General features: G+C 28.2%; 1 protein-coding gene across 3 annotated transcripts in view; it reads right to left on the bottom strand.

Moving 5' to 3' along the window:
• Positions 1 to 422: 422 nt before the first annotated feature.
• Positions 423 to 19,052, bottom strand: part of LOC148237190 (synaptotagmin-10-like) — a 118,503-nt gene continuing 99,873 nt past the window's right edge. For 2 of the 3 annotated variants that reach the window (XM_088183630.1, XM_088183629.1), the window contains exons 9-11: positions 5,891 to 6,062; positions 2,737 to 2,934; positions 452 to 861 (exon numbers count right to left, since the gene is read on the bottom strand). In XM_088183630.1, coding sequence (XP_088039756.1) covers positions 858 to 861; positions 2,737 to 2,934; positions 5,891 to 6,062 — 374 coding nt within the window. In that variant the 3' untranslated portion in view covers positions 452 to 857. Of the gene's footprint in view, positions 862 to 2,736; positions 2,935 to 5,890; positions 6,063 to 19,052 lie in introns of all 3 variants that reach the window. The other variant, XM_088183628.1, reaches the window with a different exon arrangement.

Raw genomic sequence — 19,052 nt, forward strand, 5'->3', positions numbered from 1 at the left:
ATCACAATAACAATGTTGATCTGATAAAATAAAACATATTTTATATTTATTATACGATAAGTCATTGTGATTAGATTTTACACGTATTTATACGTCGAATTATTTCTAAATTTATTATATGTATATATATATATATTATATATATTTATATATATATATATATATATATATATATATATATATATATATATATATATATATATATATATATATATATATATATATATATATATATATATATATATATATTTTATTTATATTTGTATATTTATATGTATATAATAATACTGACACTATTTTGTGTTTTTATAAAATACTATTTAATAGCACAATAAAGAGCAGTTGTTATAGTGTACCTTAAAACATTTACACATTTTTTTAAGTCATTGTTTTGGCACACTTACAGTTATGTAATGAATACCTTTTTTAATTTTTCAATATATAAAATTAGTTTTTTTCAACATTCATCCAATTGAAATTTACCATATTTATAAAACATTTACTTAAGCGCTAACTGATATTTTTCGTAATATTTTTATACTTGATATTTTTTTTAGTGATAGTGAACAGTCTATAAGGCAGACCAGAACTCATAGATAGACTGACATCACAATAAAACGATACACACATTTTTCAACTCTAGACGTCGGTCTAATCAGCTAGTAATTTTCATCTAATATATTTTATAATATGTAGAAAATAATAATTAATTCCAAGCATTTTACCAGCTGAATTTTTTCGATTGAACTACTCGTTTTCAGTTAAGAGAACTATTCTTAACTGGCCTACTTCATTTTTTTAATCAAACGAAGGCCAAGTCGATTTTTTATAAAGAGATTTCCATCGCCTCAGTCTCTTCACCTGTAAAAGAGAAAAAAACAAGAATTAATCAACAAATTCAAACAAAAACATTTGTACATTTTTATATGTTCGCAACTGTCAAATTGGGTTAAATCAGTGGCGTAGCTATGGCAGGGTGAAAGGGGCGGGCCGCCCCGGGCGGCAATTGCTTGGGCAACATATATAAATTCACTAATAGATCTTAATAATAAGCAATTTACTATTTTAAGAAATGCTGATTTTATGACCCTGCAAAAAAATTATTGGAGGGGGGGGCGGCAATTTTAAGGATCACCCTAGGCGGCACATACCCTTAGCTACGCCACTGAAATAGACATTTGGATTAGCATATAATTTCACTAGCGCCTTTCTTCGCTAGTATAAATATACAGGGGTGTGACAAAATAATTGGACCAGACATTATTTTTTATATTTTTGTAGTTTCAACACACTTGTATATAATTTAAAAGAGTTACAACAATATTTATTAGTTTAAATTTGCACATTTTTAGTATAAAGAATTGCAGAATATTAGAATCAGGAACGTAATTTCAGTTTTTTCAGAAGAGGGGGGGGGGATTAGCCAGTCAGTGGTCGTTTTTTAATATTTCAACTTCATTAAAATTCATTAAACGCATTTATTTAGTCAAATTTAAGAAAGGCAAATGCCCATGCTTAAATTTTTTGTGATAAAGTTGTCTTTAAAATTGCAAAATGACTGTCTTATTACAATTTGCCACATGGAACGCCAATGGCTTATCGCAACACACACAAGAAATATTTTTTTTTCGAATAGACGACTTGACGATCTCCGAAACATATTTTATGAAAAAAACTTACTTTAAAATACCTGAATACTGGGTTTATACCACAAAACACCCAGACGGAACTGCACATGGAGGCACAGAAATAATAATTAATTCAGCAATAATACTTTTTTTTTTGCTTATCGGTTCATTTATGTTTTCGCTAGAAAACATGTGATAGTGAAAATATATTTGGGCTTCACTAGTGAAGTATATATAACTACTGAAAAATACACATTCACTGTAACATTTATGCATTGTATTTAAATTAATAAGTATGTAAATGTAAACTACATATAGAAAAGTTTAAATTTAAAAAAAATTATTAGCATTTGCCAAATAAATTATATTTTCACTGGTAAAAGTATATATATATATATATTTAACTCGATATGATTTCACTGAAATGGCATATTTTTAAAAATATTTTCGGCATAGATTTGAGATTGTTTTTTGTAGATTTTCTTTTAGGGATATGCCGAGAAACTTCAGCTTTGCAAATTCGAAAAATTTTAGCTTTTTCCAGCATTTTTTAATATTTTGATTTAATTCATTCATATTCATAGTATTTAGTTGAATGAGATGTATTTTTTTTACGAATTCAAGTGGAGGCAAATGGCTTCTCAAATGACGTTCTTGCTAAAAGTATGTTTAAATGCATGATTGGTATTAGTAGTTATGTTATAAAAAGTTATTGATTTCTCTTACGATCTTAAGTTTTATTTTGAAATGTCCTCATTTAAAATATAAATGTCTTTTTTTATACTTTTGCACATGTAATCACTAAGCGTAATAGGCTGTAAAATATGCAGCGGAACATTGGAGAAAAAAATACTACCTGCGCTGTTGAAATAAAAAACAAAGGTGCAATATTCTTATGGAAATATTTTTTAATATTTCACTACAAATATGAACGAATTACGTTTTATGCCCTAAATTTCACAAAATTACCTCGTACATACTTAATATATCTTTATTATTTAATTTTGTGCAGCGCATCGAAATATTTTTAATTTTTAATAATGAAAATTTATTAAACGTCTAACTTAGTCGGACTAGATATTTCGTTTCGCCTTATCTCTTTTCATACCTGCCGTTGAGACAGCTCAAGCTTACTGGTTGATCAGAATGAGTCTCCGGAACGCTTCCAGGAACGCTTTCGACCAAAGGGTACCACTGGGCTACTGGTTTACGCGGATTATCCATCATTTCCAACCAATGTTCGCGACCGACTCCGATGAAGGTGGAACCGATAGCTGTACATCCCATGAGTTCGTTCGAACCGATTCTGAAAATGAAACAACAATAAAATATTATTTAAAAATATTCTTAAAAAATAATATTTAATACAGTACTAAAACGAGTTTCAAGAATCTTGAGTGATTCAAAGAAAAGTCAAAGGGCTTTATATTGTGTTTTCATCGTGAGAAAAAGCTTCGAGATTGGTAACAATGGACGCTGTGGCATGAAAAGAATTCCGTCAACTGGCTGAATTCGTGTTTGAAATGCTGATGATTAATTTTGAAATATTAACAAATTTATCAAATATAACTTAACTTAATATATTGGTCAATTAAGTGTTAAATTTATTTAACACCCAATCAAATGATATTTTTAATATGTTATATTTAAAAACTTTCATTCTATTTTTAATAGATTTTTTTTGTATTAGTAAAATTGATCATTCGTTAATTTACTTTCATCTCGAGATTTTATATCTGTTCGCCACATTATGCGTCGTATTGAAAACCAGTAATAATTTAAGTTAAAAATAGTAACTTATTCGTTGAATATAAGCAATAATAATAAATTATTTATTATGAAATTAACTAAAATATTTTATTTAAATAACATTTTAATAAAAGCCGCTTGTTTAAAAATACAATGGATTTATAAAATATTTAAATTTCATTGTGAACCTAACACAATAGTGATGGTAAACAATAACGAGATTTTAATTTAAGTTCTTCAAAAGTATAGGTATGAGTCGATTCCCTCGAAGCCTAATAAATTAAGGTTGAGTTATCAACTGGTTCCTTCCACGGAGAAAATTACACGAAAAAGTTTGCTAGATAGAAAACATCTTTCGAGCAAAGAAAGTTGGAAGTCTTCTTAAGAAACCCGGTCAGTTCCGGGAAATCTGGGATATAGAGCATTCGCGAAATTTTAAAGCGTTTATCCGTTAAACAAACGTTGAATATTAAAACGCGTGGTTTTGCTAAATTGAACAGAAACGGAAAACAAAGTCAATATTGATACTTCGATATTTTTATGTGGAATTATTTCGTCGACGAAAAAGCATAGATTGTTATTGTGAGTTGAATGAAAATTGCACGTTACTTAAACAACATTTGTGAAATTAAACCAAAATATTAACATTAAAAAATACAATATGAAGGATATTTAAAAAATAAATATATGTCTAAAAAATATTTATATTAATTTTTCAAGTCACTTTGGTATTTTTTATTTTTTTGGTAAAACATATTTATGCCACGTTAGACATTCCATTGGTGAAAGTAGAAAAATACGAAAGAGGATGAGTCCATCTGCGAAGAAATTGTATATAATATATACACTAATTTCAATTCAAGTACAAATATAGAGATATTATTAGCCACGCTGGGCTACCGCTAGGGCTTTGTCTCTCGGTTGACTCGCAGCTTTGGAGCCTGGAACGCCATAATTTCGAGAAGACACTACTTGGAAAATAAATGATCGTTAATAAATGCATTTAGGTAGTGCATTTGAACATCGACCCAAATTGGGCCTGAGAAATATACACAGATGTCGCAAAATGTATGTCAGAAACAATCGCTAAAAGATAATGGTACATTCGACAAAAAACCCGACGCTAATACGCAAAGGAAATTTAATAACACTGACCCAAAAATGCTTATTTTATTTTTTATTTAATATTTTAACGGAATTATTTTTTAAAAAAAAATACTTTTTTTATTTTTGTACATTTTTTCTAATTTTTTAATTGAGATTTTTTTGAAACAATATAGCGGATCAGAAAGAATTACAATCTATTAAAAAACAATTTTCATGTCGATATGATTCAAATTACGGTAGTTAAATTTCATTATATCGCACATTATTGAGAGAAAAATGTAGAAAACAATTTTAAACTGAGTTACATTTTTTTTATTTTAAATAAAATAGTCATTACTTTGAAAAAAAAATTTTATTGAAACGTTTGAGTCCTTACTTTTTTCTTTAATATTTTTTATATTAGAATTACAGTTTTTATGCTGTATTTTTTTAATAGCAAGTCTTCTAAAAATATTTAAATTCATAACTCCGTAAAAATGAAGAGGTTCAAAATTGTTTTAAAATTGAAATAATGTTTTTTTTTTAATCTAGTAAAATAAATAAAAATGTAATATTAAAAATTAAAAAAAAATTGCTTTAGTGAATATTTCAGGCAAATTCGTTAATAGACATAATCTGCTATTTTGAATTAAAAAGACGGTTTTTAAAAATTAAAAAATCAGTAATTTTCTAGAAAAAATTAGCAAAGAAAAAAAAAGCAAAAAACTTTTAAAAATAGAAATTTAAATTTAAATGAATATGGTATTTAGAAGAAATGGTATTTAAAAAATCCTAGAAAAAGGAAAATGGTTCAAAAAATTCTATGATATATATTATAATATTATAAAAATTCAAATAAATATTTTTTACACGTTTAAATAGACACCTGACTAATTATTTCTGCCGGAAGAAATCGTATCCTTGTGGGCAGTGCACATTAACCCTTTAAACGCCAGCGACTTATTAATGAGTCACTTGTTATTTTTCTTCACGCATCTCTTTCGGAGAATAAATATGAAATACTTATTTTATTGATATATTATGCTAGTACAATCTTTATAAGTGAAAAAAGTAAAAAATAATTAATTTGCTTAAAAAAATATTTGGTTTTAAAAATAATCAAAAAGTGACTCACCGGTAGGTCACTGGCGTTGAAATGGTTAAGCAAAAAATATATTATTAAACTGCTGTAGATGATTAAAATTACCTGATTTTTTTATATATGCATTTCGTTGCAAATTATATTTACGCCCCATCAGCTTTAATTGATTAAAATAGCACTAGAGGTTTTGGGAGCAAAGGTTACTTTTGCAGTATTATAATATGAATTAAGATATAGTAGAACGTGTGCAGTCGTATTCATGATAGAACTTTGTTCTTGAGGCTATGGTTACGATGGATAATTAAATAATAAAGAATTATCTTACCTATCATAATCGATGACTTTAACTAGCAAGCTGACTTCTTCCACATTCTCAGCCGGTACATCGAAAACCAACGCCTCGTTATACACTGGGCACAGCGTGTTCTTTTTCACTGTGGTCTTCTTCTTTTTTATCCTCTTGCCCTGGCAGATGAGATACACCTTCACGTACGGATCTGAAAGGAATAAAAAGAAGAAAATAATTTTCCACGCGAAAATTTGCACATCAAATATGAACGTCGCGTCTGGGAGTCGTTAATCAACCGTAACTCGGCGAAGGGAGTATGGAGACAGAATTTTAAGCAGAAAAAAGCTTATGCTGCATACCTTATAGCAGTATAAGTGCGAGCATTATTTACTTTAACACCAGATAAGGGTGTAACATTACCATACATATATACCCAAAGGTGGCTAACCTTGTTTCAAATTGTGTAATATCAATGTTACCAAAATAGAGTTCTGAGAGAAGCCTAAATCGAAACGCCCACGAGTCTCATATACGGTAGATAATAGCGAATTAAGCTGCAAAACGAAACAACAAGATGGTACTGTTTGATAAAAGTTATTTTTACTTTTAAATCATTGGTGAAAATTTAAAAAATAATTATAATACGCAATGTCAAATTTATAAATATCAGAATCAAATCGATTGTTATTTTAAAATTACATAAAAAAGAAAGCTTTGGAGGTCAAAAGTAGAGGATATCGACTATGAGCTTTGCGGGCTCCAGAAGACGGAATCTTTAAGGGGAATTTTCCCCTTTGATGAAATAACCGGAGGCTAAATATCCGAGGAATATAAAATCACAAATGGAAAAGTCCCAGATTATTGGAAGGATTTACCTTCGAGGAGAGTAGAGACCTTCGTGGTGATGAATAATGATTTTTTTATTGAAAATTATGATATTTAATTATTGTTTTAGGTCTTGGGAGTTCCTAAAAAATGATACAGCAAAGTGTAATCTAGTTTAAGTGTTTTTTCATGTTAGTTAATCAGACGTATTAATACACCAAGTCATTGTTGCTTTTCAGTTAAAGGCGTATTACACGAAAACGGCATTAAATATTTGCTTATAGTTTTCATTCAGGCATAAAATAAGCATAGCTATATATAAAACTGCACATTAGATAAAAAAAACATGTTAGATTGGATCATACAATTGCAAAATAAACGCGAAACAATGCTGCCTACTGATTGGGAATTCTGAACAGTTTGTAATATATATCTCATGTTATTTGTTTATAAAGAAAAAAAAAATTATAAACTTAAAAAAATTTAAGGTCTTAAGATTCATGATGTTTTTAAGAATTTATCGAAAAATATGCCAAATGATTATTTTTAATTTCTCGTGAATAAATTTTTTTGGTAAAAATAAAATATATATAAATATTTTTAATGGTTTATAACCGCTAATTTTTTAAAGCAAGAACAGCTAGATTCAGTGCAGGTAGTTTAAAAAGGGATAGGGATTTCCGAAAGCATTGTTGATGATATTAATTTTATGACTGATTAATTACGATTAGCAAATATTATGTTTAACCTTCCTCGAACATATGTCAGTCGAAAACAAATAAAAAACGCAAGTATCAATGTCTTAAGAATGATTATATTATTAAGTCTTTGTATCCATAAATGAAACCAGATTTAATCATGTTAATGCTATATTAATTATACGATAAGATGTTGTCATTTTTTTTGCAAAATATGAAGGAAAATATCATTAGAGTGAAAGTGACTATTTATTATACACGCATTACATATTTTAATTAAATTGTTAATATAATTTTTATGGATTAATATTAACCCAAATTGATATTATAAATACATACTATGTACTACATATATTTAATCATAACTACAATTTTCTCAAGAATTTTTAAGAAATGGAAAACGCTATTCTAAAATAATATTTGTAATTTTTTCGGAGAAAAATACAATACAACATAGAATAGTTTATTCTCTATATAATCGCAAATATACAGAGAAATATATTATAGAGATGAAGATTATAATTAATGTTATTTATTCTAGACTTTTACCAAATTGATTAAATAATCTCTTTTAATTCAAGTTCAATGCCACTATTTACGTCCTTTAAGCGCTTTGCTAATTTTGATCACATAAAAATTTTATAAAAGCTTAATTTATTAAAATGGCAACGTTAATTTTGTAGAGCACCATTGCTCTTTTTGCATTGTTATTTTTTAATTTTACCATTTTTTTCGAAAGCTCGCCTTTCGAGCTAAAAACTGCCAAAGGCAAACAGATGTACGATTTTTTTTAAAAGGTCCGATGATACTAACGTTTGTTTTAAAAGTCCTTTCTGTGTGGTTGTAGCTGTGAATTTCGATTAAAATTTAATCAGCGGACGATTACTCCGTAGTAACGTGAATAATACATATCAAACGGTTCATTAGCGAATATTGGAAAGAATTTGATAGAAATTTGCCTCAAGGCGATTTTACGTATTTTTTTGCACCTTTGATCATTTTTGTCTTTGAGATTTTTTATAATTAATATTATATTGTACAATATTTATATGTTTAAGATATACAATAATTGTAATAATGTCTTTATCTCTAGAATAATTTCTCGTTATATTTAAATAGCTGAACTGTCAGTTGTATTTAATATTTTAATAGTCCATAATCCATAATACAATTTTAAAAAATATGACATATAAAAACTCTATAGCGATAATATATACATATATACGATAAACAAATTAAATAATAAATCACACCACTGAATTTGCCGTGTTTTCATTTTTCTTTACGACTTGACTAACAACCTTTATTTTAGCGAGTATGATTTTAAAAATTTTCTCTGGATTTTTCTGTCTATTATTATAACTTAAAAAGGTTTTGAAACATTTCAACTTAATCATAAAAAAATGTTTGTTAAATGTAAAAAAAATATTCCACATTTTTTTAGTTCAGAATAAAATAACTATACATAAATCATTTAATTTATTATTTTTTTTATCATGCGGTCATGTATTATTTCTGGTAAATTTAGCAGATTATTGTTGACTTATTTTTAGTATATAATATATTAAAATTGGTCTATATGACAACAACAATTATTTTTTACTATATATTAATTTTAATATGAATTTATATTATTTTTACTCGATATTCATAACATATTGTACTCTATATTTAATAGAAGCTAGCGAGTGGGCGAATACCGGACCCTCAACTTTTTGGGTTTTGTATATTATTTTTTAAATATATCTTAAAATTTAATGGTTCAAATTAGAAATTATTATTTAGGATTTTTAATAATAGTCAAAATGGTTCAATCTATAAAAAACTACTTAAAATTTTCAATTCATTTAAAAATAGGTTTACAACTTGACTAAATATTTCCAGAAGAAAACATTTTATATTATTTAACGTTAGATTTAAAATTTATATATATAATGATAAATCTAAATATTGCATATCATTTATAAATAGGTTTAAAACTTAGCTAGATAATAATAAATGAAGCATTGTCCAGTGAAATCTAAATGTAGCGATGCTCACGGAACCAATGTATAAATTTCGGTATACTAAAAATTCGTAATATTAAATGTAAGGAAGATGATATATTTTTATTTTATTTTTAATTACCATATTACAACTGCATTAAAATAACCTCTTATAAGGTTGACAGATCGTTTTTTGTCCATTTTTAAGGATACTGTTTGAAACAATAAAATTTGTGAAAAAAATGTTTTATAAAAAAAGTTTGAGGGTCAGCGAAACACCTGTAATGTCGCTTTTGAACACATCTGGCACACGCCAAGTCAAGGACGAATTGAATTCGGAGAAATATTGTGTTAAGTTGTAACGTCATTCTTAAATTCGTATTAAAATATTTCGTTATACTGAGATCAGTCTTCGTTACAATGAAAACATTTTGTATGAAAGTTTTACGGGGACAAATTGAAGATTCGTTATACAGGGAATTTCGTTATTTCGGTATTCGTTACAAAGAGATTAATTTTTAAAATAGGTTTGTAGCATAACTAAATAATAATAAAACAAAAAAATACCAAAATGTTTTCAACATAAAAATAACATTAAAGCGTAACATTTTGTATCATTTAAAAGTATGTTTACAGTTTAAATAAATAATAATAATAAATAGCATCGGTTACAAATCCGCTCAAAAATATTACTGATATTAAAAATATTTTGTTACACGTTACTGACGCTACAACACAATCGATCATATATAGTTGCTGCAATGTGAGCGATTAAACGTCATTGGTTGTTTTTTAGCGTATTTTAGGTGTTTGTTAATAAAATATAAAATATTTGTATGGTTGAAAAAAATATTTTGAATAAATCTTGAATTTTATTCAGAAACTTATACATAATTTAAAAAATATTTAAATTAGTTTTATACAATTTTGTGTAGTTTCCTTTCAAAGGCGTCAGTAAGAAGGATTTTTGCAGCACTATGTGCTTAGTAGCTGGTTGGTAATGAATAGTACTTGTTTTGAAACTTTTCCCCTTTTTGTTGAAAATGTTTTTTCAAGCGAAATTAAAAAAAAATTCTAAAAACTATAATTTTAAATTGCCAACGTTTGCCAAAATGTAAGTACATTTTTTTCTGTATAGAGAAGCAAATACAAATCCACATTATTTATATTATATTTTAAATCCCGTATAAACTAAACTTATTTAAAAAACTATTTTTTTTTTAGAATTTGATGATTTTATACATATTTTGATAAATGTTGTACAATTTAAATCGTTAAAATCAATTTCGTTCGTTAAAATCCATTTAGTTCGTTCTCAAGCGCGCCCAAACCTGGGACTTCCCAAATTTGCTTACATGTGACAGGTCTACTGTCACATCTGGCAAGCGCTCGCTGTGCCCGCTGCGAAATATGTTATAATCACTGTATTTTTTTTACAAACTGACAATTGAAGATGATTCAAAATGATGTAGCATTAGGAATTAGACAATATAATCATAAAAAGTATAAATTATGAGTGTGCCAGTAAGTGTTTGGTTATATGAATAATATATCACGGTTATTCTAACAAAATTACCATTGACTTTCCAGGATCTAATATTAAAAGACAAACAGCGGTGATTGGGCAATTAAAGGTATACATACCAAAGTGAATTAAACAAAGTAACATTTTACCCACTATACAGTATCGTTTACAGTTAATTTTCAGAAGCAATGATAGATCTAATAACATTTACGTATAGCAAACAATTAATATATGACAATTTTGTAGAAGATGAAGAGATGCCAATCTACGTGTTTAATCCTCTACACTAACTTTCCTCAATTTTGTTCTTCGGTTGTCGTCTAAATTTAATTTATGGATTATATTAGTAGTAATAATGTGTTCAATGTTTACTCTTATTGTTTTTTAATTATTTTTCAGAAGCAATGATGGAACAAATTGATGACCTATATGGCTACAACGTAGAATTGGTATATATAAACAAAGAGTTAATTTTCTCATGTTGAAGTCACTGTCAGTAAGTATTATCTTTTTATAAAGAAGATATTACATAAGTTAGATGTAACTGAATATCTTGAATTTGGCTATTCCGAAAGAGGAATGATGGCACAGAACAAAAATTGTACATATTTTGCCACATCGGAATTAAAAATAACCCACTCTTAGATATTTTGGCTATTGACTATTTCAGGTATGCAATCACATATTTATAATCATTGTAAAATGTCGTTTATTAGATAACTTCCAAGAAACTACACATTTATAAGCTATCCATTGGCTGATAAATATAGCGTCAGCGCCGATTTGATCGAGGTTAACTTTCAATCCTCATACATACTAAGGATATATTACACGTTCACATTTAAATCATATATGGTTTATTTGCAATTTTTAAAATCTAACGTATATGTGTATTAAATCGGAAAGCAATGATAATGTTTATGTAATATAAAAGGAAAAACTCACTTTTCGGCCTCGGAGCCCGGCGACGGGAATTCAAAATTTGAACATTTCATTACGAAGATGGTTTTATAATTGTTTATCTAATTTAATCAACGTATTCTTCTTATCCTAAACACATTATGCATATATTTAATTTTCATAGTTATAACACACCTAGTTAATTTGCAATCTGATTATTTATAAAAGGAGAAACTCACTTTTCGGCCTCGGAGCCCGTCGCCGGGATTTCAAAATTTGAAAATTTCATTACGAAGATTATTTTATGATTGTTTATCCAGTTTAATCAATGTATTCTTCTTATCCTTAACACATTATGTATATATTTAATTTTCAAGGTTATAATACACCTAGTTAATCTGCAATCCGATTATTTATATTCAGTCAAATGACGAATTAATGAAAATTATTGTCGCGTAGCAAAATTTTGTTATTGTATTAAATAATAATTATTTAAAACTGTTGTCACGGTACTGTCGGCCATCTTGTTTTATATTTGAATGCTTATTTTTCATTGGTCGAAACAACAGAATGCATTACCGGCGGCTTGAAAATTAATCAGAGCAAATTCAATTTTTATTATTATTTATTATTATAATTAAATATATTTCCTTTGTTTACGTGTATTATGTCACATCTATGATATTATTATAACTTAATTATGGCCTAATTATTTTACAGATTTTGTCACTTTTATCCCATAAAATGCTTGTTAAAATTTTGGTTAAAACGGGCCCATTAAGTAATTAACTTATAGAGTTTTGGCTTTCTCCAGCAGGTCATTGATGATATTTCATACAAAGCGATACGATTTACAGAGTAGAGAATTGAACGGAGAATGGAAGCGGAAGCAGCTTAGAACAATTATAAATGGGAAGATGTTATTTTTAAATAATAAATGTTTTTGATAACACTAATGAAATTCCAGTAATGATCATAACACCAGTTCTAATCCTACCACTTTAAGGAGATTGCTGCCTTGATGTTGACGTATTGTCGGAGACTCGTTTCGTGTTTAGATCACATGTCTCACTCACTTCATTCTGAGCATTTACAATGTTTCGTAGTACTTTATTTTGGTATCTTTCAATCATTCTATTGAGGCACTGTTTGGCACATCCCCAAAGTTGTATACCATAATCTCAAACTATCTTAAGGATTTAATTGTATATTGATAGTTTCTATATTTTATTTCATGCTCTTTTTTCATGTTTATTATAACCACAAATGTTTTATTTTAATTTCTTATTTTTTATCAAATTGTAAAAATAAAATGGTTATAAATCAGTAACATGTATTATATATTACATATAATTATCATGTCTGTAAAATTATTTATCTTATTGAAATAAACGTATTCAATATATAATAATTACATAAATAGTATTTATTTTATAAATCTATTTAACTCTGCATCTATAAAAACAACATGAGAAATTTTAAAATCCTTTATAATAATGGGTTAATGCCATAACCTTAATGATTGTACTTCGTAAATTATCGATTAATATAAAGCTCATTTTATGAACAATTTTTTAGTATTATATGTTTTTTAAAGACACAATAAAAAAGCTCATACCAAACCCTCTTTCTAGGTACATGTAAATCTGAGGGCTTCTTAATAAAAAACGTTTCATTTTAATGTTACAAATTCATATAAAAAATATTTAAATGTGTTTATGTTTATCATAAAAAAATAATCTCAAGAATATCTGTATCATGTGAAACTCTGTATGAAAAATAACGTATTCAATTTAGTTTATCCGCTGTTTTGTGAAAAGATTTATTTGTTGTTTTCAGTCTGGGCGATTTGTCTAGAGATTTTATGAAATAAAACCGTTGGTGGATTCTGAAAATGGGGTGAAACTCACAGAAGCGGTAAAGTTAACATAACGCCACTATAGGATACAATTTAATTAGCATTAATTACACGCATATTAGTTAAAGTACCAAAAGCGGCAGTGGACCGATCAATATACTAATGAAGTTAAAGCACTAAAATTGGTTATGTGTAAATATTAATATATGACATATCAGGAATTCAACCAATAAAATTTATACTAATAAATATTTTTAGTATTTAATTGATAAACCAAAAGATGTTGAAAAATCAAAAAGAAACTTAAAGCAAAAGTTATTAATTAAAAAAATGTTTTAAAACGTGATTTATGAACCAAACTGTATATAAAATATTTTAAAATTATTCCCGAATATATTGCGTACTCTTGAAAGTATTTATAAATTGATTTTCGTCCTACATGTTGTCGAAACGTACATTGAAACCATTACTAAATTGAGTCTTTCACTTTTCTCTCTTTGCAAATAAGCAGGCGCAAACTGTCAAAAGTGATAAATTGCTTAGCGAGTGAAAACTCGTTGGGAAATATTCCATTTCCAGCTATTTCTATTTAGGTTTTTCTCTGAAGAAATGAGTAAAGTATCAATTAAAATCGCACAATAGCAATTTGGCATGAGAATCAAACGAATCCTTTTGAGCATTGTGCTCATTATTGCTTCGTGTATTATTGTGACAATTAAATAATGGAGTTATATTTCTATGTATTTTAAAAACAAATTAATTATAAATACGTTTCAATATGTGTATTAATTTAACGTTATACTGAATTATTGAAATGAAATATAATTTTTTTAAATTATTATGTAATTTTATTATTAATTTTATTTTAGTAAACAGCAGTTTTGCAGCTAGCTAAATTTATTTATTAAAGATATCTAAGTAAAATTAATATAATACATTTTTTATGGGTAATGTAATACCTATTATTGTTATATTATATTTATACAATTAAATAGGTTACTATGCAAGCTCAAAAATCAACGATGCAATAAAAAATACTTTATTATATTATCTTAACTTAAATCAGTTAATATACTTTTATATTCTCTCCGTTTTAATTTGCATGTTACTTTTCAATTTTTTACGAGCTGTACCAGGGAATGCGAAGAGAGAAGCGGCGGCGTTTGCGATCATCGATAGTTTTTTAAAAGCTATCTCTAACATAATATATATCGAAATGTCGGTAACGAAAATCTTAGCCGTAGCCGTAGGTGAAAGACTTCGTTAGCGCAAATACGACCATGCTAACCCTAAAGAGTGTTAAAGTTTCTGGTTCCTAATAGGCCGGTGGGTAATCTCGACCATAAGGAGCGGGAGGGTACATCTGGGCTTTTTCAAGCTCTTCTACTGACACTTACACTTAATGTTTAAGTGTAAATGTCAGTAAAAGTAAAAGTGATCGTTGGTTGCTCTTATTTCTGTCTTTATACATATGGCCCCTTCCATAATAAATTTTATTTTCTGCCCGTTTTTGGTGGAACGAAAGAGGCAGATTAAAAAAATTATGAACAGATATCGATCATTTTAATACTTTTGATACTTCTGATTTATGGTACTTTGCCTTAATCTGAAAAAGGTTTTCTCACGGTGGTGTCCCATTTTTAACAAGCATACATTTTTGTTGTTGTTTTAGTCATTTAAATCCAGCCTTGTTACACTTCATGCCGAATTATAAAAAATATTCGCAGAAATTATTTTTTTAACCAAAAAAAAGGTTATTTGAAAGTTCTTGATTTGGAATTTTCACCGAGAAATTCTCGAATAGAAACACTAATAATTTTTCTATATTAAATATTAATCCTAAATGGTTCATAAAATAATCATTTGATCAATAGTTTGCTGTTTTAAAATCTAAAAACGCTCTTCTCATAATAATTTCCATAAAATTTTAAAAATATAGCGTATATGAACTAAATAGAGACTGTCGATAACACGACCTTATTATTTATAAAATCAAGATATAAAATACGACTCTAACACACTTTCCATTTATTTATAAATATTTAAAACAACTTCAATCCGAACTTAGTCTGACGAAATACACATAGTCTCAAGGGACATCAAAAGTCGACTCCATGCGACATTTCTGGAAGAACATCCGGAGATCCCTGAAGATCATCCATAAAATCTTAACGTTGCAACACACCCACACAAGCTTAGTTGAATTTTACTACACATCTAATCCAATTCTAACGAAATCCCAAAAGTCTATCCATCACTGCTTTATCCGTACGGCATAATTCATTTCTATTTCGTTTTAATGTCGTTTTTTATGCTTGAATATATTTACTTCATAAACTTGTATGGAAAACATAAACATTGGTTCTCCATTAGCGTATATTATTTAGCCACGAACCCAGAAAAAACTTTCATATTGCTCATATCGAGGCAACAAACAATATATAAGTATTCATATCAATAAGAGGATTAATAATAAACCACTCAAGCTTAAGAAGTCACATTCGTTTTATTGGAATAAATAATGATGATAAATTATAGATTATTCACCATTGTGATTATCATAATCTGCATTGTTTAATATGATAATATTATTAGTTTACTTAAAAGCATAATTTAATTAATTGTGTTGCAATAATTTATAATAATAATACAGTTGGTAATAAAAATCATTTCCAATAATATAAAAAAAAAATGTGAAAAATAATACTAAATATTTTTTTTATTTTTCAACATTTCTGCTCTTATAAATAGCTTAATAAAAGGTAAAATTCCTGCATCTTTAATCTTGTAATCATGTAATGAATTTTTAATTTGTAATCATGTAATAATGTAGCATTATTTTAATTAAAATAAATAAATATATAAATACATACGAACGTTCTTATACCATAGATTGCAGATTCAACGTGATTTAAAATTATTATTATTTTTTGTGAAACGTATCGCGTTTCATTTTTAATTTAGCACCGTTCAAATACGTCGAAGCAAAATACCAATCGCAAAATACCCCCCCGTGAAATATCGTTTACCAATTAGCCGCGCATTTCGATTTTCAACATACCGAATAACAAACAAATAAGCGGCGAATACAAAAAAAAAACGTAGCCAAACGACTGATCTCCAATAATCTACCAATTCCACAGCGCGCACGTTCCAGCGTGCGAAACGACCGACAATATCCATTACAATCCATCAAATCGAAGCCATTGTACCGGCGACAAGTTCTTATCTCCCGCGTACCCAACCCTCGTCGCCACCTGAGGGGTGGAATATAGGGAATTTGCTTAACCGGCGGGCAAAATTCTTTCTTGCGAGGAAATTGAAACCGCTTCACGGACACTGACGTCTCCTGGGATACAAATGATTAATTCCTGCCCTGAGAGAGCAAATTTGCAAAACGGCGATTGTGTCACGCAAAAGGAAGGCTATCGATGACATCGGCGATTTCCTTTCTATCTAAAAAACGTATTGTATTGTATGTAACATATATGAATATGCTATAATATAAAAGGCACAAGATCTAAGGCACGCTTGGTTTTTTTCTCTGGCGAATTGTAGAAAAAATCAGTTCGCTATTTATTTTATTTTTTATTACACATATGACCATAATCACCAAAGCGTCATAATAATCAATATACCAAAAAACTAATTACCATTTCATGTACATAATTATATACAATACACCAACTCAAACATGTTCTCTTATCTGCAAACACACATTTACTCAATTCAAACACAATTTTTTTCCATTTAAATATGCGTTAAATAATCTATGAAAGAAAAACTAACGAGGAAATAGTCTTATGCGAAGGCAAACACCAAAGCAAAACACTTCTAAAAAGAAATAAAGGAGAGAAAATTTACACTTATGGGAGAGAAAATGATACGTAAAGCAACAACTGACGTAAACTTATCCAAAACCCAAATCGGAGTTAATTATCCTGACCCGCCAAAATTTCAAACGACGATGAATAATCTTTAAGCTAAAATAAATGTATGCCTATTTTATTGAAAATATGATTTGGAACGCCAATGGCGTGTCACAACACAACCAGGAAGTATTTTTTTTATAAAAAAAAACAATAAAATAGACAGTATGCTTATAAGTGAAACTTTTTTCTTTAAATTACCTGACTATGCTATATATGACACAAAGCATTCGGACGAGACAGCTCACAAAAAACCGCAGTAATAATAAAAATATCAATCAAGCACCACGAATTGCGTTATTATCGAAACGAACACCACGACCGTAGAAGTTGCTGAAATAAGTGCAGTATACTGTCATTAAAGCACAAAATCAAAACAAATGTTTTTGAAGGCTTTTATCACACTCTTGGTAATATATTCATTGCATTCGGGAGAGCCTTAATACTAAGCACATACAGAAGGGCTCCAGACTAATTACTCTAAGCGATAGGGAGCTTCTCAAAGCGATAAATAACAATAATCTCAAGGAGAACTAACATAGTGGCCCACAAAAAACCTAAATAACAAATAAGAAAAGAGATGTCCCACCTTATAAAACGACCCACCTTACAATCAGGAGCGTACCGTGAAAAACTTTCTATTTCGCTTGCTCGCGTGTTACGTGACGAGAGTGAGTGAGAGATAAGGGCGTGTGTTACATGCGTTCCGCACGCCGACTTCTTCTCACTCATTCTCGTCACTTAACACGCGAGCGAGCGAAAGATAAAGTATCTCACCATAAATTTCGTAACACAATGAAATGGACAAAGAAGGTACAGGCGGCCCTCGATTTTCGAACGTTCGACTTTCGCACAATTCGCTATTTCGCACATTTAAAAAAAAACTATTTTTTTAAATTTAATTTTATTTTTTTAAAAACGTTTTGATAGTGGTGAATCTTTTGCTTAAATCGGACGTTTGTATGATACAAACAAGTCTACGATATGTTCAATTTTGCAAAATAAAAATATAATTAAAGAATACGTTCAAAATTGTGGAAAATAAAGATATATTTCCACAATCTTTAATGATATGTTTCTAAAAAAACACAGCAAAAAAAAACATGGATGAAATGGAAAATCTTTGTCATCGTAGATCGATGACAAACACCAAAAAAATGTCCCTCTGAGTATTTAAATTATTCAAGCAAAAGCTCTTAGTTTGCACAAAGATTGGAAGTACAGATTAAAAGAAAGATTTTAACATGGTTTTTCAAGCAAGTAACGGTTGGTTTTACAATTTTAAAATGAGGTATTCTTTTCATAATATTAAATTTACTGGAGAATCGGCTGATGTGGATAAAGATGCTGCAAAAGAATTTATTTCCTAATTATCCAAAATAATTGAAGATGTAGAATATTCCTCTAGCCAAAAATTTAATGTAGATGAGACAGGTATATTTTGAAAAACTCTTTAACAATGAAAAATATGAATGAAG

The sequence above is a fragment of the Plectrocnemia conspersa genome, unplaced genomic scaffold, assembly GCF_051122295.1.
Source record: "Plectrocnemia conspersa isolate PC_06_02 unplaced genomic scaffold, ASM5112229v1 ptg000003l, whole genome shotgun sequence".
NCBI lineage: Eukaryota > Metazoa > Arthropoda > Insecta > Trichoptera > Polycentropodidae > Plectrocnemia > Plectrocnemia conspersa.